Raw genomic sequence first — 25,548 nt, forward strand, 5'->3', positions numbered from 1 at the left:
CCTGAGGGAAAGCTGGGGCGCCTGGAGGCGCAGGCCCTGGAGGGCGCCCGGCCTGTTGGGGGCACACTAGGGCGCGTGTGGCTGGATCAGAGGGAGCAGGGGGCGGGGAAGGGGCCCGGGCAGGTCACCCAGGCCTCGTAGGCCTCGTGGAGAATATCCCAGAGTCAAGGTGATCCCGGCAGCCGGGACAGCCTCAGGTTGGGTGCCCAAACCTGCCCCTCTGCCCTAAAGGAGGGCCTGCCCTGTGTCCCCAACCCCCTGCCCACTGTCCCAGGCACATCCTGCGGCTGTCTGCCTCGCTATCCCCATTGGGCTGGATGGAGGCCCCTGCAGGGAGCCAGCCTCTGCTCCTGTGTGTGCCGAGGGCCTCCCATGGGGGGCGGTGCAGAGGCTGATGGGCCTTGGCCTAGAGCAGGCCCAGCCCAGAGCCCCCGGTGTCCTTGGAGCTGCAGCCCCCCTGGAGCTCTTGGGGGGCAGGCAAGAGGAGCGCCCCGGGTGGAGGGGCCCGGTAGGTGTGGCTGATAAGCGTCTCTTAACAATGGGCCTTTCAGGAAGGGGGTCACCCAACTGGTTTGTCTCTGGCAAGGGCCTGACCCAGAGGGGTACTGCGGGTGTGGGGTGTGGCACGTGATTCGGGGAGGGGGCCGCGTGTGCCCTCTGGGCTTCTCTGGGTCCTGGAGCCCCCTGGTCCTGGCTGGGGAGTGGGCGCTCACACTCACTCACCCTTGGCCTTCAAGTCCTCAGACACACACTTGGGTGCTCTCACTCCCGTGCACACCCAGACAGTCCTGGCTGCACACACTGGGACAGGCTGTCCTCACTGTCCCAAACGCTGTCCCTCTTACATGCCTTGTTGTTACTCACCAACTGCAATATGATGGGGCTTGCACACTCAGGTGTTTCACACCCACATGGACATTTTCACAAATGTGGTACGCGCATGACCCCGCTATCACACTCACACGGGTGGCTGGCTGATCTCACACTTGCATCCAAACAGGAGATCCTTTGCACAGGAGGGCATTGTCACACATATGCTCCACTATCACAAGCACATCCTAACTCGTGATTATAGGGACACACTGAAACAAATTCATAGCCGCATACCTCAACAGTGTCACATCCACGTCTAATGTCTTTGAGTCACATACAGGAACACTCACAATTGGGCATGTTTATCCTCACACTCACATCATGATGACAGTTGAAGATGTAGCTGTTCATACATCACTGTATTTCATCCTCTCACAGATTCCCACTTGAGCATTTTCCATGACATTCACATGCTATCACTCTAGAAAAGTGGATTTTTAAAAAGATTCCAGGATAACTAACATACAGCATTCTGTTAGCTCCAGGTATACAATATTTTGATTCAACAATTTTATAGATTTCTCACTGCTCCTCAGAATCCCCATCCCTCCTCCCACTTCCCCTCTGGTAAGCACCACAGTGTTCTCTATAGGCAAGAGTCTGTTTCTTTGTCTCTCTTTTTATTTGTTTTGTGTCTTAAATTCGACATATGAGTGAAATCATATGGTATCTGGCTCTCTCTGCCTGACTCATTTCACTTAGCATAATACCCTCTAGATCTATTCTTGTAGTCTCAAATGGCAGGAATTCATTCTTTTTTATGGCTGAGTTATATTCCACTGTATATATATATATATTTGCATATATATGCATACATATATGGAAAATATATATATATGGGAGATATATATAATGGAAGACACATGTGAGATAAATATAGGAGATATATATGGGAGATATATATATATAAAATGGAGATATATATATATAATGGGAGATATATATATGTGAGATATATAAATGTGAGTTGTATGTGAGACATATATAGGAGATATATATATGGGAGAGAGAGATATATATGGGAGAGAGAGATATATGGAGGAGATATATATGGAGATATACATATATATGAGAGATATATAATAATGGGAGATATATATGTGAGATATATAGGAGATATATTACTGGGAGATATAAAATGGGAATATTTATATATTGGAGATAAATATATAGGCGATATATATATATGGAAGATTATATGTATGGGAGATTATATTTATATATGAGAGAGATATATGAATATATTTTTTAAGATTTTATTTATTTATTCATGAGAGACACAGAGAGAGAGAGAGAGAGGCAGAGACACAGGCAGAGGGAGAAGCAGGCTCCACTCAGGGAGCCCGATGTGGGACTCGATCCTGGGTCTGCAGGATCACACCCCAGGCTGCAGGCGGCGCCAAACCGCTGCACCACCGGGGCTGCCCTATGGGAGAGATATATATAGGGAGAGAGATATATGGGAGAAATATATATATGGGAGAGATATATATGGAGATATACATATATAAGGGAGGTATATATAATGGGAGATATATATGTGAGATATATATATGAGATATATATGGGAGATATATATGGGAGATTACATATATGGGAGATTATATTTATATATGGGAGATATATATATGGGAGACATATATATGGGAAATATACATATATGGGAGATACATAATAATGGGAGATATATATAACAGGATATATATACATATGTGAGATATACATGTGTGAGATACATATTGAAGATATGTATATATATTGGAGATATATATTGGAGATATATATATTGGAGAGAGATATATATGGGAGATATATATATATGGGCGATATTTATATATATGTGAGATATATATATATAGGAGATATATATATGGGATATATATTTATATATATGGGAGATATATATGAGATATATATATAGGAGATACATATATAGGAGATATATATATGGGATATATATTTATATATATGGGAGATATATATGAGATATATATATAGGAGATACATATATAGGAGATATATATATGGGAGATATATATATATATGGGCGATATTTATATATATGGAAGATATATATATGGAAGATATATATCCAAAGTGTAGATATATATAATGGGAGATATATATGTGAGATATATATAAATGTGATTTATATGTGAGACATATATGTGAGATATATATGAGTGAGTTACATATGGAGAGATATATATATGGGAGCTATATATGTGATATATATGGGAGATATATATATGGGATGTATATAGGAGGTATATATATGGGATATATATACACATATGCAGCATACATATACTTATATATGCATATATATGGTATATATATATGGGATATATACATGAGAGAGATATATATATACGTGAGATATATATGGGAAATATATAGGAGATATATATATATATCGGATATATATGGGAGATGTATATATACACATATACACCATATATACAGGTATATGTATATATGGGAGATATATATGAGACATATATTGGAGATATATATATATGGAGATATATATATACAAAATGTAGATATATATAATGGGAGATATATATATAAATGTGAGTTATATGTGAGATATATATGTGAGATGATATATATACATGTGAGACATATATACGTGAGATATATATATGTGAGTTATATATGGAGATATATGTGTGTGATATATATATGGGAGATACATATGGGATATATTTAGGAGATATATATATGGGATATATATGAGATATATATACACATATCATGAAGCATAAATATACAGATATATATGCATATATACATGGGAGATTATATATATGCAGATATATATATGGGAGATATATATGAGAGAGATATATATGGGAGAGATAAACATGGGAGATATATAGATATATATATGTGAGATATATATGGGAAATATATAGGAGATATATATATGGGATATATATGAAAGATATATATATACACATATACAGCATATATACAGTATATATATGGCAGACATATATGGGAGATATATATTTTGTATGAGAGAGATATATATGGGAGATATATATATTTATGGGAAATACATATATGGGACATATACATATATGTATATATCATACATATATAGAGATATAAGGGAGATAAATATATATGTAGATATACATATATATTGGAGATATATAATGATGGGAGATATATATAACAGGAGATATATATATGATATATATATATATATATATATATATATATATATGTAAGAGAGATATATGTATGTCCCATCTTCTTTATCCATTCATCAGTGGATGGACACTTGGCTTCTTCCATAATTTGGCCATTGCAAATAATGCTGCAATAAACATAATGGTATCTTTGTAAATTAGTGTCTTCATCTGCTTTGCAAATACCTAGTAGAGGCATTCCTGGATCATATGGTACTTTTATTTTTACTTTTCTGAGGAACCTCCGTACTGTTTTCCACAGTGAACGCACCAGTTTTCATCCCCACCAACAGTACATAAGGGTGCTTTTTCCCTACGTCCTCTCCATCAATGTTGTCTCTTGTGTTGTTGATTTTAGCCGTTCTGATGGTGTGAGCCGATATTGCATTGCCATTCGCATTTGCATTTCCCTGGTAATGTGTGACGTTGAGCACCTTTTCATGTGTCCGTTGGCCATCTGGACGTATTCTTTGGAGAAACATCTGTTCGCGTTGTCTGCCCATTTTTAAGTGGATTGTTTTTGTTTGGTGCTGTTTTCTGTTAGATGCCTATATATTTAGGGTGCTAACCCCTAATCAACTGTGTCACTTGCAAATACCTTCTCCCATCCCGTAGGTGTCTTGGTATGTTGGTTTGTGTCATTCACTGCGCAGAAACTTTTTATTTTGATGTAGTCCCAATAGTTTATTTTTAATTTTATTTCCTTTGCCTCGGGAGTCCTATCTAGAAAAACGTTGCTATGGCTGATGTCAGAGACGTTACCGCCTGTGCTTTCTTCTAGGATTTTTATAGTTTCAGGTCTCACATTTAGGTCTTTAATCCATTTTGAGTTTATTTTGGAGCATACTGTACGAAAGTGGTCCAGTTTCATTCTTTTGCATGTAGCTGTCCAGCTTTCCCAACACCAAATGCAGAAGAGACTCTCCTTTTCCCCATTGCCTATGCTTGCCTCTTTTGTGGAAGATTAATTGACCATTTAATGATGGATTTATTTCTGGACTTGAATAAGTGGCTTTATTCACTCTTCGCAGCTGCCTAGTATTTTATTGTAGCAAGAGACCCCAGTTTGACCAGTCCCACATTGACGGATGTGAAGCTCCTTCAAAACACCCTGGTAGGCATGTCTGGCATTTGGGCCAATCCCTCGACATAGGGTTGGTGCATTTTAAATTATGATATTTCCCACCAGCTATCCTTTCTTAGAAATTTTAGAGTAGCGTGTTACTTTTTTTTTAAGATTTTATTTATTTATTCATGAAAGACGCAGAGAGAGAGAGAGAGAGAGAGGCAGAGACACAGGCAGAGAGAGGGAGGCTCCCTACAGAGAGCCTGATGTGGGACTCGATCCCTGGACCCCAGGATCACGGCCTAGAGTATCACATACTTTTGATAGAAAAGTAATGGAAGCCACCCGTTGCTTAATATTTTTCTAGTAGCCACATTTGAAGAAATGCAAAACAACCAGTGAAATTAATTTTAGTAAGGTTGTCTTCAACTCAATAGATTCTAACTAGTATTATTTCCATGAGTAATTGATATAAAAATTATTAAGATATTTATATCGACTCTTTGTACACCAGGGAAAGCCGGTGGTCTTTTACACTTGCGTCATCCCGAATTTCAACTCAGTTTTCATCGGTGATCCTCGGTGTGTATTTAGATTCCCTAAGTGGGACAGCTGAAGAAGCAGTTTGCACATCCAGGATGTTCCAAACATACTCCATTGAATTGACCATCCGAGGTGGTTTTTGGTTTTGTGTTTTCTCTTTTTATTTAAACATTTTACTTTTAAGTCATCTCTGTAACCAGCAAAAGGCTTGAACTCACAACCCCAACATCAAGAGAGGCATGCTCTACCCACTGAGCCACGAGGGGACCTACTTTCTCTATTGAGGTTGTTTTAGATTCACAGAAGAGAGTATCAGTTGTTAAATCTAAATCAGATTAAAATCTGCTGTTTCTCAGACCCCAGGGCCACCTGGCCCGGGATCCACAGCCTTATGAGGCCTGCGGCCACTGACTCCCAAGGTGCGGGGACAGAGCCACTCCCCGTCCCAGAGAGCCCCGGGGTGGACGGTGCCCGCTCTCTGTGGAGCTCCACCTGCAGAGTGGGAGAGGAGTTGGGGGGTTAGGTCGGGAGGGGAGACTTTGGGTCTGGATCCTAATGGCTCTAGAGGGGTGTACTTGGGCAAGAGCCGTGCACGTGTACCTGAACCTCACTATTGTCCTGTGTACGGTGGGCAATCCAGGGCGGCGGGAAGTGGGGCAGGCAGAGACAAGGTTCTAGATTTCTTACTCCAGGGGTTGGGGTCCGGATCCAGGGAGGACATTGTGACTGTCTGCGGGATCGGCTAGGACCCGGGAAAGGAGGCACGTGGAACACCTGGGATCACCCAGCACAGGCCCAGGGGGCTCTCTCTGAGCACTACTGACCCAACGCGGAGTAACACATCAAGCTCACACTGGCATCCCTAACACTTCCTGTGCTCTCCCCACAAACTGGCCAGGCTCTCCTGCACCCCAGGCCTCTGCATGGGCTGTCCCCTTAGATGGGAACACCTTGTCCCCCAAGCTCTCCGGTACCTGGTGAGCTCTTGCCTAACCTACAAGGCCCGAGCCCACTGTAGCCCTCCCAGACGGACACCTGGGTTCAAGCCTCCACTCCAGGGCAGTGGGGAAGAGTCTGGCAAAGGCTGGGAGGGGCAAGGGCAAGGACAAGGTGGGACATGAGAGCCCTGGGGGGCTACTCCACCTCCCTGGGACCCCTCCCCAGATTCAGAGGCTGCGGAGCCTGAGCTCTGGGGCCAGACTCCACTGCTGGGATTCCAGCTATGCCTTTGTCTCTCACCGAGTCACCTGGCCTCAGGTGGCTCATCTGTAAACTTGCAAAGAGCAACAGTGCTGACCTCAGGACTCAAGAATGTCACTTGGGAAACCCAGGTTTGTGGGCAGGCGTGGGCTTCACGGTTCCTATCACTGATGCTGTCTCTGACCCCACCCCACCCCCACCCTCCCCAGCTGCACTGACCCATGGATCCACACAACCTGGCCAAGATCCGATGTCCCTGGCGCCACTATCTCTTCGGGGTGCTGTTCCAACTGCTTTTGGCTCTGTGTTTCTTCTCTTACGTGCGTTGGTCCCAGGAAGAGCCCGTGTGGTTCTCCATGTCCAGGACCAACACAGCAGAGTCTCCCGCCACGGCTCCCAACGGGTCAGCAGGCCCAGTGACCTCCCAAGGGGCACCCTGCCAGGCCACCCGTGGGTCCTCTGCCTGCCGGCCCCTGCTGCTCCTGCTGTGGACGTGGCCATTCCACCACCCTGTGGCTCTGTCCCCCTGCTCAGATATGTGGCCGGGCACGACCGACTGCCGGATGACTGCCAACCGCAGCGTGTACCCTGAGGCAGACGCAGTCCTGGTGCATCACCGAGAGGTCAGCTACAGGCCGAAGGAGCAGCTCCCGACGTCCCCTCGGCCACCTGGCCAGCGCTGGGTCTGGTTCAGCATGGAATCGCCCAGCCACTGCGCTCAGCTGAAGGCTTTGGATGGATATTTCAATCTCACCATGTCCTACCGCAGAGACTCGGACATCTTCACGCCCTACGGCTGGCTGGAGCCATGGCCGGGCCAGCCAGCCGCGCCCCTGGTCAACCTCTCGGCCAAGACCGAGCTGGTGGCCTGGGTGGTGTCCAACTGGAGGGAGGACTCGGTAAGGGTGCGGTACTACCACAAGCTGCAAGCTCACGTCCAAGTGGATGTGTATGGACAGCGCCACAAGCCTCTGCCACAGAGGAACATGATCCAGACGCTGTCCCAATACAAGTTCTACCTGGCTTTCGAGAACTCCTTGCATCGCGACTACATCACGGAGAAGCTGTGGAGGAATGCCCTGGACGCCTGGGCCGTGCCCGTGGTGCTGGGCCCCAGCAGGAAGAGCTATGAACAATTCCTGCCTGCCGACGCCTTCATCCACGTCGACGACTTCCAGAACCCCAAGGACCTGGCCCAGTACCTGCTGTCCCTGGACAAGGACGACGCCCGCTACCTCGCCTACTTCCGCTGGCGGGAGACACTGCGGCCTCGCACCTTCAGCTGGTCCCTGATGTTCTGCAAAGCCTGCTGGCGGCTGCAACAGGAGTCCGCCTACCAGACGGTGCCCAGCATAGCCTCCTGGTTCACCTGACGGGCAGCTTGGGCCCGGGCTGCTCCGCACCACACCTGCTGGGCACCTCACCTGCCCGGGACTCCTCCGCTGCAGGAGGGGCGTCTACACCTCCTGGGAATGACACCTGCCAAGAATTCCACCTGCCTGGGACCTGGGTGGCTGGAGAGCTCACTGACCTGGGACTTCAGCTACCACACTCTGAGCCAGGAGTTGGGCTCCGGCGACCTTACCTGCTGGGGCCTCAATCCTGGGGGTCTCAGCTGCTGGGGACTTTGGCTGTCGGTGACCACATGGCTGGGGATCGGCACCCAGACACCTAGCCTCACTGGGACTCACCTGGGAGGAGCCCCACCAGATGCGGTGCCCCTGCTACACACCTCGCCCACTAACGCCTCACCCCAGGCAACTGGCCTTGGGGTCCCGCTCCCCGCTGATGGGTCTGCTGGGTCTGGGAGTGGTTATCTTGCTGTTGTGGACTGCCCGTGGGGCACGCCGATGGGCAATACTGGCACCATTCTCCAGATGGGAATTTTCTGGTAAACCCGGTGTCTTCTCCCTGATTCCAGAACAGCCGTTCTCACCCCAGGGTGACTCTGCCCTCCAGGGCGCCCTCGGCAAAGTGTTGGGAGGCTTGTGGTGGTCACAGTTGCACATGGCCTGATAGCACCCAGTGGGTGGGGGCCGGGGATGCCGATCCACAGTTCACAGGCCCAGCACGGCCCGACAACCAAGAGTGGTTTAGTCACCAGTGTCAAGAGGTGGAAAAAACCTCAGGTCAAGCCCCACAGTGGGGGGGAGGTGTGTGAAGGCCAGGAAGTCTGGGTTCAGCGGGGGCAGGCCCTGCCAGCAAAGGTGAGGGGGAAGACCGTGGGAGCCGTGAGAGTGTGTGATAAGTGGTGACCCAGGGGTCTGCGAGTGAGACCACTGGCTTCGGTACCCCACGGGGTGCGGGCAAACACCTGACCCCTTGATTTTGCCCACGAGAGCTGACTGTGTCCCTTCTAGTGTGACGGTGAGTGACAACTCAGCATACGCATATGGGCTGCGTGAGCACGTGTGATCCAATGGGCTCAGCCCCACGGAGCTCCACACTGTGCTGCCTGTGTGTGTGTGTGTGTGTGTGTGTGTGTTGTGCAAGGGAGTGCTGTGCACCACAGAGAATCCCAGGCCTGGGGTCCGTGGGGGCAGCTGAGTTCTGCTCCAATTCTCTGGTGGGCTGGGCCAGCGCCCTGTGGTTGGGCTGTTGGAACTGACTGGGAGACCAGGAGGCTGAGGCGCCAGGGGGCCTTGAGAGGGTGAACACACAGCCGTCTCGCGCCCGTGTCCACACACACACACACACACACACACACTTACTGGCCTCAGGGGCAGCCAACCTGCGTTCCAAGGTCACTTTCCCACTAGTGCATCCGGGGCTCAGTAACTTCCACCTCTGTGGCTCAGGGCCACCTGGGATGGGGAAACTGAGGCTTGGCTTCTGCTCAAGCAGACAGGGACCCCGGCTTGTCTGCCACGGCTGGGCTGAGTCAACCCAAACAGAGGGGGAATCCACCACCCCAAACCTCAGAGTCAGGAGACAGAGTGCAAGGCTGGGTGGGGAGCCCAGCCACCCTCAGCCCTGAAACTGCCTTCCCAGCAGACCACCCATGGGCTGGGGCCTGGCTGCCAGGCCCTGCTCCCAGGAACCCCTGGAAGTCCTGCCTGTTACCTGCCTCGGGGTGTCAGCTGCAGCCGGGGGCCTGGGTGGCGGGGAACTGGGGAGTGGCCTGCTGGGCTGGATGATCCTTCCCGGGGCAGCTTCTGCTTTGGGCCCTCAGGGTTCCGGATGGGGACCGGGTCTGGGAAGGGCCCGGTGCTGAGGAGGCGGCCCTGAGCTCACTGTCAGGGAAGGAGGGGGGAGGTCATTCTAGGGGAACAGTGGGGAGGGAAGGGGCTGCTCCCCGGAGCCCCGGTGGTGGTGAGGGCAGAGGGGAAGAGCAGTGTGGGCTGCAGAGGGGCTTGTGCCCTCCAGGAGCCACTCTGACCGGCAGGAGGGGGGCTCCCTGCCCACAGGTCTGCAGGGTGTCAGCCCCTGCCGCGCCCCTCCCGGGACCCACCCACCCTCCCCTTGGTCTGGGAACCCAGCACCCCGCTGTGTCCCGGACCTGCCATGCAGCAAGGTGACACCGCTTTTTCTGTCCTCCTCGGGGACGCGTCGTCAATCCCCCCGGAGCTGCGGCCAGGGCTTTTATGGGACCAGGACCTGGTCCCTGGGGACGCGGCTCTGCCCCAGCAGGCGCCGGTTTCGGCCTGGACGGGCCTGGCGCCCGCCCCAGACCTATCCCCACAGGGAGACGCGCAGCGCACATGTATTTTTAGCAAGTGAAAAGAGATAGTGGCTGTGAGTTCACGCCGGTGGGGGCGGACGGGGCCTGAGCACGCCCGTGGGGACGGAGGCCTGGTCCACCTGGACCTCTGACTCGTCCTCGGCACCGGGTGCCCCGTCCCATCCCGGGCCGCACCTTACGGGACCCGTCCCTGTCCCGGTGCAGCTGCCCCGCCCCGCGGGAGGTGACCCCCCCCCCCCCCGGCCCCGGGACGCGGAATCACGAGCCAGGCTCCGTCTTCCACACTTTACTCGGTGCAGGTACTGGAGAGTCGCGAGGCCCCGCCGCACCCGCCGCTCCCGCCGCACCCGCCGCACCTGCCGCGCACGCGCAGTCCCCGGCCCGGGGCTCGCCAGGCGGGACGCAGGGCGCCGTGGCCGCCGCCCGCCCGCCGCTGAGGTAGGGTCACACGCAGGCACACTCGCGCGCCGACAGCTCGTGCACCGTGTGGTAGCGGCTGTGCGCGTCCAGGAAGGACACCTCGTCCTCGTAGGCCGTCGGGCGGCAGCAGGGCTGCGCGCGCACCCGCTCCCGCCGCACGCGCCGCCGCTGGCGGAGCCGCCGCAGCCCCAGGTCGTAGACGCGCGCGGCCGCCTCGCAGGCGCCTGCGCAGTAGCGGAACAGCACCGTCTCGTCGGACGCGTAGCCCAGGCCCAGCTCGCTCACGCGCACCTCGAGCTCGCGCAGCCCGCACGGCCGGCTCCCGGTCCGCGCGCGCCTCCGCCGGGGCCCCGCCCGACGACGCGGCCCCGCGGCCCCGCCGGCCCAGGGCGTCAGCTGGCGCAGCTCCACGGCGTCCGGGGCGCCCTGCAGCAGCGCTCGATCTGCGAGGACAGGGAGGGAAGGGGGTCGCGGGGCGCCGCCGGATGCCCGACCGCAGGGCGCCCCCGCCTACAGCCCGCGCTGGGCCCGCTCGCTACCAGCAGCGCGCCCTGGACCCCGCCGAGGGGCCGCTCAGGGCCGGCTCCTCCTCCCCGGGGCTCCGGAGCGCTTTGCACCTGCGCCACGGTGAGCCGAGCTGACCCTGCTGTCTCACTCCCTGCTCACTGTGACCCTGTCCCTAGGCAGCCTCGCACTGGGGGATCTTCTTTCACTGAGCTGCTCCCACCTCTTTGCAGAAAAGAGAGGGAAGACTCAGCTGGGGGTGTTGTGATCCCAATCCCTGTCCCTGCTTGGCCCCAGTGCCCCCCGCTCCATGCTGGGATGCCTCCTGAAACTGGTACCTTTTCAGAACCGAACTCGGGAGCTACAGCCCATGCTCCAAGCCGCTCACCCTTTGGCTGAGCTGTTGCAGAGTCTCTGGCTCACTATTTGGGGCCCCACCCCCAAACCCACGCGTGTCCCTCTTGCTGCACCGTGTGCTGGGACTGTTTCTCCAACCATACCACCAAATCGGGGGTTTGAGCAGGTCAGAACGTGCAGAGGAGCCGCTCGCACTGAAGCCTGCATGTGAGGGTCCGGAGGGGTGGGGTCCTCACTGGGGCAGCAGCGAATATCACGGTCCCCCCCCATGCTGCAGGCGAGGCACCTGGGCATCCAAGAGGGCAGAGACTTGCCCAAGGCCACAGTACTAGCAGGTGGCAGAGAGAGGGACAAGGCCAAACAGCCTTCTTCCCCATTCCAGCACGTGCCCAAGTTTGGCCCACGTCCAACCCTCTGCTCCCACGGTTGCCAGGAGGTGCCCGGAGTCACAGATTCCCAGGGCCCGGGAGCCTAAATTTATTTCCAGACAGCTGTGCTGCCCCCGTACTCTGCAGCCCTGGGACAGACGGGCAGATGTGGCAAATTCAGGGGCGCTGGGAGAGGAACTGCAGGCAGGGGCTCCCAGCTGCTGAGCGGGTGGCAGGCATGCTTGCGGCTGGGCTGGACATCTTGAGTTGATCCCCCACGTGCCTAAGGTTAGCACCCCTGGCTCTCATAGGAGAAAGCTCACATGAGGTCCCAAAGAGTGGGGACTGTGTATATGTGTGTGGGGGTGGGGGCTCAGGAATCAGACAAACCTTGCTCTGAGCCTGGCTCTGCCACTTTCAGCCCTGTATAAATTCAGGCATGTGATGGCCCTGCTCTGTGCCTCAGTTTACCTGTCTGCTCAAGGATTCTTGCAGAGTCCGATTTGGCTGAGACTGGGCCAGTGGATGGCGGGGATCCACTGAGCACGTCTCCAGTTCTTGAAGCCCAGGGGCCAGAGCTGGGTGGCCAACCGGCCGCTCTGGGGTTAGGTTCAAGCCTGCCTCACCTTACTTAGGGTACCCTAACATCCCACCAGTAATGGCCTCACCCCTAAGGTATGCATCTACACAGTTATTCCAGGGGGCAGGGGCGGGGAGGGGGAGGCAGCCAGATACAGTACAGATGCCCAGTGAATTTGAATTTCAGATAAACAGTGAATAATCTCTTGGTATATCTGTCCCTGCCTCCCTCCAGCAGGCCTGGCCACCTGCACAGGGTCTGGAGCCCAAAGAGGAGATCAGCAGTAGCTCCCCCCACCCCCTCCCCATCCTGCTCTGCCACCGCCCCGAGCCTGAAATTCCACCATCAGCGCTTTGGTCTCAGGCCCACCCCTGGGACCCCGTGGGCGGGGGGGGGTGGGGTGGGGTGGGGTGGGGGGTGGAATCAGCGGCCACTCCTTCCCTTGGTTGGTAGGGCTGTGCCCTGGGACGGGGTGCAGGGGGGCCAGGCACCCGCCCATGGGCCGAGACCCTTCCCGGTGCCTGAGTCCCGGAGGCGGTGCCCCCGGGTCCACTCCGCGCACTGGGGATTGGGGGCCCCACCCGGGGCTCTGGGACGCGGGGTTCTGGACAGGGCTTCGGGGCCTGCAGGAGGAAGCGCGGGCGGAAGTGGAGCCCGTGCCCCAGGCCACCCTTGTCTATTGTGAGGACGAGAAAGGACTGTGTGGGGCGGCAGGGCGGGCGCCGACTCGCACGCGGGCCCCACGCACGCGCCGCGCCCTCACCTCGGGCTCCCGCGGGGACCGAGCGCGCGCGCCAGGTCGGGACCCCGCCCCCAGGTGGGCGTGGCCTGAGCAGGGGCGGGGCCGGGCTGGGGGCGGGGCGGCCTGGCCTCTGGCGCCCGCACTTCCCGCCGCGTGTCTCCCACCCTGGTGCGTGTCCCGGGCTCCGTGCGTCCCTGTCTCAGTCTCTCTCTGCATTTCTAGGTCTCTCGGGGTCTCCCCCCACCCCGTCCCTGTCCACCCGCAGCGCGTTGGGCCTCGGGTCCTGCCTCCTCGTCCCCACGCCCTGCGCTGCGCGGTGGAGGCCGCTGGGGTCTAATCTCCCGGTGGCGCCCTGGCCCCGCAGCCCCGGAGCCTCGTTCCTGGTGACAGCGGAGCCCAGAGACCCCAGCTCCCAGCAACACGCCCCCCCGCCCGCCTTCCCCTGCCCACCCCCCCTCCCACCCCGCCAGGCCGTCGCGGGGATTTGCGTCCTCCTCCAGCCCCGCTACACTCAGCCTGCTTGTGGCCCCTGCAGGAACTTCCACATCCGGCCGCCCCCCGCCCCCGAGTCGGGGACCCGCTTACACTGGGCCAAGCGGGCGATCCGGGCGTCCAGGGTGCGAGGCGGCCGGCGCAGCGGGGCCAGCGCGGGTCCCAGGCGGTGGCTGAGGAGCAGGCCGTCGCGGCACATCCAGATGGAGAGCACCGAGCTGCAGAGTACCGAGGCCAAGGCTGCCGCCTTCCAGCGCTGCATCCTCGGCCTGCGGGCCCCGGGTGGTCAGCCACGCGGCCTCCGTCCGTCTGCCTGTAGGGAACGCACGCGAACAGGGCGCTGGGCCAGGCACCGGGGGCACGGCGGGGCCCCTGATTTCCATCCACTTCTGCGTAATGATCAGTCATAACGTCCACACGATTCATCAGGAACCCGCTGCACAAGGTCGTGAAAAATGCTGCCCTCGAAGAGGGCGGGTGCCGGGCGGGCGGTGGCAGGGGAAGCACCCCCATGCGGGGGTCCCACAGTGCTTCCCTGAATAGCCATGGAAGTTGAGACCCGAACAAGGAGGAGGGCATCTCAGCCAGGCACAGGACGCTGGCATCGCAGCAGCGGGGAGCAGCCGGTGCAAGGGCCCGAGCCTGGACCGACCAACGGGGGCCCATGCAGCCTGAGGCCGCGGTGGCTGGAGCCCAGTAGGCTTGGGGGCAGCCTGGAGGGGGGTGTGGGCGCCCCAGCAGGGGGCGCTGTGGGACCACGGGGTGGAGCTGAGATGGTGCTTAGAGCACAGCTTGAGAGGCAGGAGCCCGGGGTGGAGGGTGCCCCTTACGCGTTGGGGTCCCCGGGTGTGCAGCCCCGCCCTCTCTGAGCAGGTAAAGTGATGCCCGCAAGCGGCCGCGGCCGCCCGAAGCCGCCGCCGCCCCGGCACCCCAGCCTTTGCACAGTGCGGTCCCCCCACCCAGCACGTCGCCCCTCCACCGCCTCGGCCCCTCTCCGCTCCCCGCTCCGTCTCGGCTTGGACGGGGCGGCCGTCTCCCCCGGGGCCTCGCCCCCAGCCCCGGGCCCCCGGGGTGGCCTGAGCGGGCCCCACTCGGGCACCGACGCCGGGGTGCCGGCCCGCAGGTCGCGGCGCGCTCGCTGCACACAGTAGGTGCCCCGACGCCCGCGCACCGGCGCCACCCCGCGGAGCCGCTCCCCGCCGCCGCCTCCGCGCGGCCCCAGCCCGCGTTTACATTCCCGGGGCGGCAGCCTGGTGTCGGGCCGCGCGGGGCCTGGCCGCCCGCCCGGTGTAAACATTTACACGGAACGCTGAGAGCCGGGCTGGACGCCGCTCAGCGCCCGCGCGGGGCTGTGGGGGGCCGGGCGCCCCCACGCGCTCCCCGGGCCGCCAGGCCAAGGGCCACTGCGCCGAGCCCGCGCTTGCTGCGTTTGCATTTCGGTTTCGCGTGGACCCCGCGGGGGGGGGTCTGGAGCCGCGGGTCCCCGCCACTCCCCACCCCCACCCCCGCCCCAGGGAATCCCCTTCGCTGGGCCCGTAGCAGGGGACAGTGATTAAGCGCCTGCTGTGTACCAGCCCGGGTGCTGAGCCCCGAAGGAGGCACCCCGATCTCCGTCTCTCAGCTGGGAAACTGAGGCCCAAACAGGTAGGGGCTTATCCAAGGGCGCAGCTAGAGGAGCTCTGGGATCGGAACCCGGGTTCTTGGGCAGGACGCCCGCATGGGCTGGGCCGGCTCCGGGCAGATGCTGTGGAGTCCCCCTGAGGACCGGCCAGGCTTGGGGGTGGGTCTGTGTTTGTTGGCGCAGGGAGAAGGAGCTCCCCACACGGGGCCTGAGGGAAAGCTGGGGCCGCCTGGAGGCGCAGGCCCTGGAGGGCGCCCGGCCTGTTGGGGGCACACTAGGGCGCGTGTGGCTGGATCAGAGGGAGCAGGGGGCGGGGAAGGGGCCCGGGCAGGTCACCCAGGCCTCGTAGGCCTCGTGGAGAATATCCCAGAGTCAAGGTGATCCCGGCAGCCGAGACAGCCTCAGGTTGGGTGCCCAAACCTGCCCCTCTGCCCTAAAGGAGGGCCTGCCCTGTGTCCCCAACCCCCTGCCCACTGTCCCAGGCACATCCTGCGGCTGTCTGCCTCGCTATCCCCATTGGGCTGGATGGAGGCCCCTGCAGGGAGCCAGCCTCTGCTCCTGTGTGTGCCGAGGGCCTCCCATGGGGGGCGGTGCAGAGGCTGATGGGCCTCGGCCTAGAGCAGCCCAGCCCAGAGCCCCCGGTGTCCTTGGAGCTGCAGCCCCCCTGGAGCTCTTGGGGGGCAGGCAAGAGGAGCGCCCCGGGTGGAGGGGCCCGGTAGGTGTGGCTGATAAGCGTCTCTTAACAATGGGCCTTTCAGGAAGGGGGTCACCCAACTGGTTTGTCTCTGGCAAGGGCCTGACCTAGAGGGGTGCTGCAGGTGTGGGGTGTGGCGCGGGCCTCGGGGAGGGGGCCGCGTGTGCCTTCTGGGCTTCTCTGGGTCCTGGAGCCCCCTGGTCCTGGCTGGGGGGTGGGTGCTCACACTCACTCACCCTTGGCCTTCACGTCCTCAGACACACACTTGGGTGCTCATTCCCGTGCACACCCAGACCCTCCTGGCCACACAGACTGGGACAGGCTGTCCTCACTGCCTCAAATGCTGTCCCTCTTACATGCTGTGTTGTTGCTCACCAACTCCAACATGATGGGGCTTGCACACTCAGGTGTTTCACATACACATGGGCATTTACACGTTGCAACACACACAAGCCCACTAACACACCTACATACACGGGTGGCTGTTTTCACACTTGCATCCAAACAGGAGCACACTTACATGGGAAGGCATTGTCATACACGTATTCCTATATTATCACATTCCCAGAAGTTTTTACTACTCACATCTTCAAGTAATATCACGCTGACAGACACAACCACAATCACTAATTGGGTGTGTTCACAATCATATAATCAAACATGATTATAGTCCCATATTTGAACACAATCACACACTGTACCATTCTCATAACACACACCTGATCACTACTCGGCTCATATCCCAGTGTCTTGCACTCATATGCTTGAACCTTCACACATAGGCATGTTTACACTGTCATACATTATGACAGCCATGTTGACATGCTGGTGTATCTCACACTCACACATGCTCACATGTGAGCATTTTCCACCACACTCACAGGTTATCATATTTGAATACTACCATGCTCACAGACACTAGCATGTTTTCACACTTGTACACTCTCATACTGCACAGGCCAGCTGCCCTTGCCCTTTGGAGCTGTCACACTCCCATTGTCTCACACTCCCGGCCACTCAGATGTTCTTAGCCTCTTGCACTCTTGGGAGCTCCCACACGAGCGTTTTCACACTCGTGGGGAAAAATACACATTGTCTCTGGCATGCTGGCATGGGGAAGAGGCATGGCCACACAGGTGTGCCATTCCTGAGCCTTCTCCTGGGCCCTGGGACCTGTGCACGCTCATGCACACAAACCTGTGGGCCTGGGGTGTCCCGTATTGTTCACGTGCTGGCCTGGCGCCAAACCGGGCCTGCCACCTGCTTGTCTCTGCCATTCTCACATCCTGGCCACACACCCAGACACTCGGGCACACACCTGTGAATGCCCCACTGGTGCCGTTGGGCTCTCAAGTACGGAGGTTCTCAGCACAGAGTGATCGGCACAGAGGCATGATGGGCTGTGAGGCGAAGGGAAGCAGAGGAGGCCGATGACCCAGGAGAGAACTGCCCCGTCCCAGGGACTGGTACGTGGCCCAGGCCTCACCTGCCTGCATCTCAGGAGCCTCCGTGCTCCCGGACAGGGCCTGGCCAGCGGTCTCCTCTCAGCTCCCAGAAAATGTCCAGACTCTGGAGGATTCTCACTGCCCAGGGAAGGGAGCACCCTCCTTTCTTGGGGCCGTGACAGCCTGAACTGCAGGAAGTGGTTTCAGGGAGGCCCTCACTTCTAGCTGGAGACCACAGAGTGTCTGGGGCTGAGACGAGGCTCAGACAGGGGTGATGAGTAACCCAGAGTCACACAGCCAGGCAAGCCCTTCCAATCATCCAAGGTAAAGATAGAGTGAGGGTGTGGGCATGTGGGTGTTTCTGGAAGCCTCCTTTGTAGGGCCAAGAAATTCTGCTCATTATCCTGGTGCCCAGGCAACGCCCTGAGGCTCCACCTTTCAGTGGAGCTCCCAGGAGACACAGGCCAGGCATACCTGTTCTCGAGGTCAACAGCCTCCTTCCTGCAGAGCTCCTGGCCTCAGGGAGGCACCTGTTTCATGCTCACCCCCAGGGAGAGGAAGGATGGAAGGGGACACTTCCGTCCATCCACTGATCTCTCCAGTCTGAGGGACGCCTTGAATCGGGGCCTGCCCCCAGTTGCCAAACTCCTAGGCATCCCTCAGAGCCCTGGGTCCTATTGGTCCTCCTCCAGGAAGCCATCCTGGCTTCCCATCTTGGATCCCCAGCTGTGGGTCCCCCCTCTTACCCAGCCAGGCTGGCATAGTTTCTGGGTTCACATCCATCTTCTCTGGACTGAGGGATTTTGGAGGGCTAGGCTGGGCGAGGTCCTTTCAAGGCAAGGGCTGGCTTCAATAATTCTGTTCACACAGGTGTGGGCCTGCTGCTGCTCCTCGGTCTCCACGTGGTGCCTCACTCCACGTACACCCTCCTCCTCCTTCTCCATCGCACCCCAGGACACCTCCCTGACCTTCCTATTGGGGATCTCCCTGAAAGGTGCCACCCAGCCCCGCGGGAACAGTAGGGGGGACCCGGAGGAGCTTGGCAGGGGTGCTCGCGGGGCTGTCGTAACTGCCCAAGGGCAGAGCGAGCCAGGCTGAGAAGCCATGAGGGCGGATGTGGGGGGAGGGGACCTGTGTCTGAACCCTGCAGCGCCGGGGTTCTGGAAGGCTGTCTTCCTTGCTGGATGACACAGTGGCAGGGAGCCTCAGTTTCCCCACCCGTACAGTGAGCTGCCTGAGACACCCCTCCCTCATCTGGGGGGGCCCAGCTCATTCAGTGAGGTCCTTTAGGCCTGGCCTCTGACGTGCTCCTGCCTCCAGTGCTGACAGCTCGGGGGCCGGCCCCGGGGCCAACTCCTGGGGCAGCTCTGCACCTCTCCTTCCCCCGACGTGGGCCCTGGGGGTTCCAGGGATGGGGAAACTGAGAGCAGGAGGGGCAGCACTTCGGCCTCTCTCAAGGCAAGACTCAATGGTCCTGTGAAACAAGAAACAAATTCCACAGCCCACAAAAATGTGCCCCCTCCCTGCGAGGCCCCAGGGCCCGGCCCCGCCCCATGGTGGAGATGGGGAGGCCAGGGCAGCCGCGAGCCGGCGACACACATCTGGGGGCAAACCAGGAACATCTGGCTAGTGCAGCTGGTTCCAATGCCGCGTCTGCAGGGGCCTCGTGGGGGGGGGGGGCGTGCAGTCACAAATGCCCCCAGTCAACCTTCCAGGCAGAGCCCAGCCTTGCTTCTTCCCACCCCCCCCAGAAGCTGTCTGTTGCCCAGTTGCTAGAATCATCGCTGGCTCCCTGCTACTCTGAGAATCAAGTCTGGGCTTCTGAACTTGTCCGAGGGGCTCTGCGTCTGTCTTTGAAGGTGAAGACAGAGTGAAGGTGAGAGGTGGTTAGACAGAGAGAGTGACTTCTGGGGAGGACTGTGCTGACTGCCCCGTGGTAATAATAGTAGCAATAATAATAATAGGGACGCCTGAGCGGCTCAGTGGTTGAGCAAATGCCCGTCTGCCTTTGCTCAGGGCATGATCCCGGGGTCCTGGGATCCCGATAGGAAGCCTGCTTCTCCCTCTGCCTGTGTCTCTGCCTCTCTCTGGGTGTCTCTCATGAATAAATAAGTAAAATATTTTTTAAAAATAATAATAATAGGGCAGCTCGGGTGGCTCAGCAGTTTAGTGCCTGCCTTCGGCCCAGGGCGTGATCCTAAAGACCCGGGATAGAGTCCCACGTCGGGCTCCCCGCATGGAGCCTGCTTCTCCCTCTGCCTGTGTCTCTGCATCTCTCTCTCTTTGTCTCTCAGGAATGAATAAATAAAATCTTAAAAAAATAATAATAATAGCTAACACTAGCACTAGCACACAGCCCTATGGGTACTGTTCAAGCACTTTCTACATAATAACTCATAGCAACGTATGGACTGTTTTCTCTCCGTTTTGTAGGTCGGGAAACTGGGGTCCAAAGAAGCGAAGTGATTTGCTCCAGATCAAACGAGTGTAAGTGGCCAAGCTGGGATTTGAATACAGATAGTCAGGTGAACTCCTACTCATCCCTCAAAGTCCTGGCCCCAAGACCCCCTCCACGTTCTTCATCTCTGTACCACACGGCCTCTCTAACGGCAACAGTAATAACATTAACGCCCCCACCACGTTGGCTATTACGCTTATTCAGTGGCGAGCACTGTGCTAAGTGCTTTCCACATGTTTAATGGTCCCTGCAGTCCCTGGAAAAGATGTCATTATTCCCCACGCCGGGAAACTGAGGCCCAGAGTAGAGTCACTTGCTCAAGGTGATACCAAAAATAAGGGGCACCTGGGTGGCTCAGTGGGTTAAGCGTCCGACTCTTGATTTCGGCTGAGGTCACGGTCTCAGGGTCATGGGATGGAGCCATGCAGGGACCATGTGGAAAAAGCTTGGAAAGAAGAAAGAAGGAAAGGAAGATAGCGGCCGAGCTGAGGTTGAACTTGACTCTGACTCCAAACTTGTTCTCTCAAATGCCTCCGCAGGCCCTGGGACCTGAGTGGCCGAGGGTAATGCTGAGGGGGATGGCAGCAGCCAGAGGGCATGGCAGGTCCTGCCGTTGGGGGAGTGAAGGGGCTGACGTCCACTGAGAGGACAGGTTTTCCCAAAGACACGCAGCAGAGCAGAACCAGCAAGTAAATAAAGTGCCCACGTGGCAGCAAGCCCAGTGTGCCAGGCCCAGCTCCGCCCCCGACACATCAGACCAAGCCTTCCTGGGCGCCTACTGTGTGCTGGGCCAGCCAGGGAGCTCAAGGGGACCCAGGCCGACCTGCGCCCCACGCTTGCCAAGCTGCCCGTCCAATCAGGGTTTGGGGGGGCAGGTAAGAGAGAAGACATAAATAAATAAATAAGGTAATCTGGATGTCAGCAGCACGACAAAATAAAACAAGGTGAAGTCATAGTGACCGGAGGGGGGTGGGGTGGGTGGGGAGCCTCTTTAGGTTGAGAGGCCAAGGGGGCTTCTTGTAGGAGGCAGCATTTGAGCTGAGACCAAGTGAAGATCTGGAGAGAGTGTTGTAGGCGGAGGGAGCTGGAGGAGCAAAGGGGGGGCAGGGCAGCATGGGGAGATGAGGTGGGGGGACGACGGGGCCATGCGACCTGCAGGGTCAGCTCTCTATTCCCACCCCCACCCTCACCCCGATGCCCCCACGTGCCCGGGGCCCTCTTCGTGAACCTGCTGCCACGCGAGCGTGTTCTTAGGGAGGCCAGGCTGGAGAGCGTGTGTGGCTGGCCTGTAAAATTCCCACCTTGACCGCAGCAGGCCAGGCCGGGGGGGGCAGGAGGGGGCTCCCTGGGGTGGGAGGGATAACAGGATCAGCCTAATCGGGCCTGGCACAGCTGAGCAGCTGCTGTGGGGCCTGGCGGGTGGCACAAGGGACATGGATCCCCCGGGGGGGTGGCCAGGAGGGCACCACACAAAGCGGGCCATGGGACAGCAGGGGGAACAGAGAGGCGCGGACTTCAGATGCCACTCGGACCCTGACATTGGCTTCCTGGGAAGGAGGGCACCCCGAGTCATCTCTTCTACCCCCGTCCCCCCAAGTTCAAAGTCCGCCTCGAGGGATCCCTGGGTGGCGCAGCGGTTTGGCGCCTGCTTTTGGCCCAGGGCGCGATCCTGGAGACCCGGGATCGAATCCCACGTCGGGCTCCCGGTGCATGGAGCCTGCTTCTCCCTCTGCCTGTGTCTCTGCCTCTCTCTCTCTCTCTCTCTCTCTGTGACTATCATAAATAAATAAATTTTTAAAAACATTAAAAACAAAACAAAACAATGTCCACCTCGGGTCCTTGACACACTGAGCTTTCCAGGCACAAACGGTGCCCTCCCTTTGGGTCTCGGTTTCCCCAACTGGGAAGCGAGACCCACTGGCTGCGGGCAGGACCCCCTTGTCTCATTTCTTCCAGAACCAGCCCGAAGCCTTCACTTGGACTTGAAGGGAAGATCTTTCCGCTCCTGAATACCTTTGCTTCCTGTCGCCCGCCGGGCTTCCTTCGTAGCTGTTACCTCCCCTGAAAGTAACCTCTCCCAGAAATAACCCCCCTAAAACCTTCGTGGGACAGTAGCGGTGTGGCCGTTGACGTCACGGCTCGTGGGCCTTGTTCTTCAAGATGATAGACTTAGACCGCAGGGTGGAGCCCAGAGTGGGGAACCAAGGGCCTACCAGCTCAGGGTAGGAGGGGTCAGAGGAGACTTCCTGGAGGAGGGACATCGGGGCTGGGGCTATGAAGGATGAGTAGGAGTTTTTGAAGACCCGGCTGGCTGGTCTGGGAGCCTCCCGTCCACTCCCTCACCCACCCCCAGGAGTACCAGGCCCCAGGCCTGTCCTATCTTGTGTGTCATCCTACCACAGAGCGTGGCACGCAGCAGCTCGTTGCTCAGGAAACACATGGGCATGAAGGAAAGATCCCTTCGGCTCACCCAGTCTCAGTTTTCTCAGCTGCACACTGGGGAGAGCCAGCCTCCCGCCGGGCCCACCCGATGCCTCCTTGGTGCTCGCTAGGCAGAGGGCAGACCCCAGCTGCCCCCCATCTCGCCACGTGGGGCTCCCCCTGGGGGCCCAGACCCCTCGGCCCTACCTTGGGGACCAGGAAAGATGCGTCTGCAGAAGAATCTATGGTCACAGCAAAGAAGGCTGGGCCCAGGGATGCCAGATGCCTGAAAGATCCATTCTTCCCTGCCCTGTTTCCAGCCCTAACCTCCAGGATCCAAATGCCCCAGCCCAGTTCTCCCCCTGCCCACCTCTCAGAGTGGTCTCTCCCTCCCACAGTCACCTGGACACTCCGGATTTTCTTTTTTTTTTTCTTTTTATTTATGATAGTCACACACAGAGAGAGAGAGAGAGAGAGAGAGGCAGAAACACAGGCAGAGGGAGAAGCAGGCTCCATGCACTGGGAGCCCGACGTGGGATTCGATCCGGGGTCTCCAGGATCGCGCCCTGGGTCAAAGGCAGGCGCCAAACCGCTGCGCCACCCAGGGATCCCTACTCTGGATTTTCTAAAACGAGTCGTGTTATTTTCTGGATCTTTGTCCGTGCAGTTCCTGCTGCCTGGAAGGCCCTTCCTTTTCCCCACTTCGAAAACTCCTACTCATCCTTCACAGCCCCAGCCCCAATGCCTTCTCCTCCAGGAAGCCTCCCTCGATCCTCCTACCCTGAGGTAGGCCCTTTGCTCCCCACTCTGGGCTCCAGCCTGGGGTCTAAGTGTGTCTTCTTTAAAGGACAGAGCCTCCAAGCCCTGCCGCCAACAGTCAGCCACACCATCACCATCCAACATACATGTGGGGGAACAGTCTCTTGATTGTGTCCCTGTGCCTGGCTGCAAACTCGTTCCTTTGCCTGCCCCAGACTCTTGAAAGCTATGTCCTCTGCTTGTTTCCCGAAAGCAGTGATGGTGGAATTTCGGCCACGGTGCCCTGCCACAGAGGGGGATGTTGTGTTCGCGTCCCTGTACCTCTAGAACAATCTCTTTGCAGCTTGTCACTAGGACTAGGCTAGAAGGCCTCGGGGGGGTAGGGGGGGTTGGGCGGGCTTCAGAACCCTGAACCTCAGAAGTTGGAGGATGAAGGGAATGGGGATTGGTGTCCAAAGGACCCCGAGGCAAGGGGCTGGGGGTGAGGGGAAACGGGCAAAGCTGGGAGTCTTCCCTCCGCGGACATCCTGACATCCGCCTAGACCAGTCACGCCCCATCGGGGCTTCCTCAGCCTGGGGCACTTGAAGACAAAGAGTGTCATGGAACACAGAGAGAAGGATTGAGCAGAGACAGGACAGGGCAGGCAGGCAGGAGTGAGTTAAAGTCAGGGGTCAGCCTCCAGCTCCCCCCTCCCAGGACCCTGGCCCTGCTCTTCGGATCTGGGCTGGGGTCCCAGCCATGCAAGGAGCCACAGGCCCAGAGCCCAGCCAGTGACACCACAATATATGCTGTTGCTTCTTTGGGGAAGCGGTGGCCGTGCCACCCGCCCCTGCGAGTGGCCTCCTTCTTCCCCCCAAATCTGCCCAACTGTCTGCATCCGCCCCTGCCTAGTGACTCCTGACCCCCACATGCACCTTCTGGGGGAATTCTGCGGCCACCCCGAGGAAGAGATGCCCTTTTTAAAAAAGCCGGGAAGGCACAGCCCCCTCGCCTTCAAATCCCGTCTTTGCCCTTAAGGGACTACCCTCCCCCCAAAAAAGGGTTTCGCGCCCTCTTGTGGCTGCACAGGCGGCTCCCGGAGCCGAGAGAGCCGGGCCCTTACCGGAGGACACCGTGTCCCCGGAGGCGGCGGCGGCTGGAACGCGCCACTGACAGATGTTTACTTCTGCGCGCAGCTGGGCCGACGGCAGCTCCCCGGCTGGGGTCTGCGGGCCCGACGCCCCCCACGGCCCCCGGCGCACCGCAAGGCAGCGCGGCGTCTGGGGCTCGCCCTCGCAGAGGCTGCAGAGGGGGTTCCGGCTGCCCCCGCGCCCACCCCGCGCCCACCCCGCTTCAGATGCACACTTGGAGGTCCAAGGGCGCAGAGGCGCGCCCGCCCCGTCGCACCGGGCCCGGGCCGCCCTGCCCACCTCGCCCCCCCGCCGTGCGCGGACCCGTGGCCCCCAGACCCCGCGCTCATCCACACGCCGGGGCTCGCCAGAGGAGGGAAGCTACCGGTCCATCCCGAGCCCTGGAAGCCCCCCACCCCGTCCTCCGGGCCGGGCCCCCCCAGCGCCGGCCCCCCGCGGGCCCCCCGCCTGCCCTTGCTTACCTGCTCGGGGTGCCCGACTGCCCGTCAGTGGTGGCCGCGCCTGCCGCCCGCGCCGGCCCCAGCCCCTGCCCCTGCCGCCGCGACCGCCATCCGGGCCGCCTGGGCCCGCGGCGCCCGGGGGGGCCCGGGCCGGAGGGGGCGGCCGCGGGGGGGACGCGGCGCGGGCCGGCCCATGGGGCCCCCCCGGGCTCGATCAGCCGCGGGCTGCGGCCATCCCGGCCGGGCTGGGGCGGGGGCTGGGGGTGCCCTGGACGGCCGGCGGCGCGGGGCGCGGGGCGCGGGGCGCGGGGGCGCACGGACGGCGCGGGCGGCCTGGGCGCGCGGCGCTGGGCTCGGGGGCTGCGGCGCGGGGGGCCCGGGCGCTCGGAGCGGCTCCGCGGCGCGCTCTCCCGCCGCCTCCGCCGCTCCCGCCGCGGACGGCTGGGCCGGCTCGGGGCCGGGGGCGGGGCCGGGGGCGGGGCCAGGGCGGTGGCTCGGGTTTCCCGGGACGGGAGCCGCCCCCGCCCAAGGGGGGGCGGGCGGCGCGCA

At 58.0% G+C, this 25,548-nt stretch overlaps 3 protein-coding genes and 1 long non-coding RNA gene across 5 annotated transcripts in view; 2 read left to right on the forward strand and 2 right to left on the reverse strand.

The window, feature by feature from the left end:
* LOC144290764 (3-galactosyl-N-acetylglucosaminide 4-alpha-L-fucosyltransferase FUT3-like) overlaps positions 1–8,781 on the forward strand; it is a 9,843-nt gene extending 1,062 nt beyond the window's left edge. For both annotated transcript variants that reach the window (XM_077860320.1, XM_077860319.1), the window contains exon 2: positions 7,095–8,781. In XM_077860320.1, the coding sequence (XP_077716446.1) occupies positions 7,107–8,258 (1,152 nt within the window). In that variant the 5' untranslated portion in view covers positions 7,095–7,106 and the 3' untranslated portion in view covers positions 8,259–8,781. The remainder of the gene's footprint in view (positions 1–7,094) is intronic.
* LOC144290768 (neurturin) overlaps positions 1–14,264 on the reverse strand; it is a 19,293-nt gene extending 5,029 nt beyond the window's left edge. The window contains exon 1 of the mRNA XM_077860323.1: positions 14,124–14,264. The gene's annotated coding sequence lies outside the window, so the exon portion shown is untranslated. The remainder of the gene's footprint in view (positions 1–14,123) is intronic.
* On the reverse strand, positions 10,856–25,134 carry LOC144290767 (neurturin). The gene is made up of 3 exons (XM_077860322.1): positions 25,021–25,134; positions 14,124–14,343; positions 10,856–11,430 (listed from the first exon to the last, which is right to left on the reverse strand). The coding sequence occupies exons 2-3, from the start codon at positions 14,290–14,292 to the stop codon at positions 11,012–11,014; spliced, it is 588 nt and encodes a 195-aa protein (XP_077716448.1). The 5' UTR covers positions 14,293–14,343; positions 25,021–25,134; the 3' UTR covers positions 10,856–11,011.
* Positions 15,523–21,208, forward strand: LOC144290765 (uncharacterized). The gene is made up of 4 exons (XR_013358308.1): positions 15,523–15,674; positions 18,661–18,784; positions 19,542–19,666; positions 20,224–21,208. It is a non-coding gene; the product is annotated as an uncharacterized LOC144290765 (long non-coding RNA).
* Positions 25,135–25,548: the final 414 nt, after the last annotated feature.

Source organism: Canis aureus, chromosome 19 (assembly GCF_053574225.1).
Source record: "Canis aureus isolate CA01 chromosome 19, VMU_Caureus_v.1.0, whole genome shotgun sequence".
Taxonomy (NCBI): domain Eukaryota; kingdom Metazoa; phylum Chordata; class Mammalia; order Carnivora; family Canidae; genus Canis; species Canis aureus.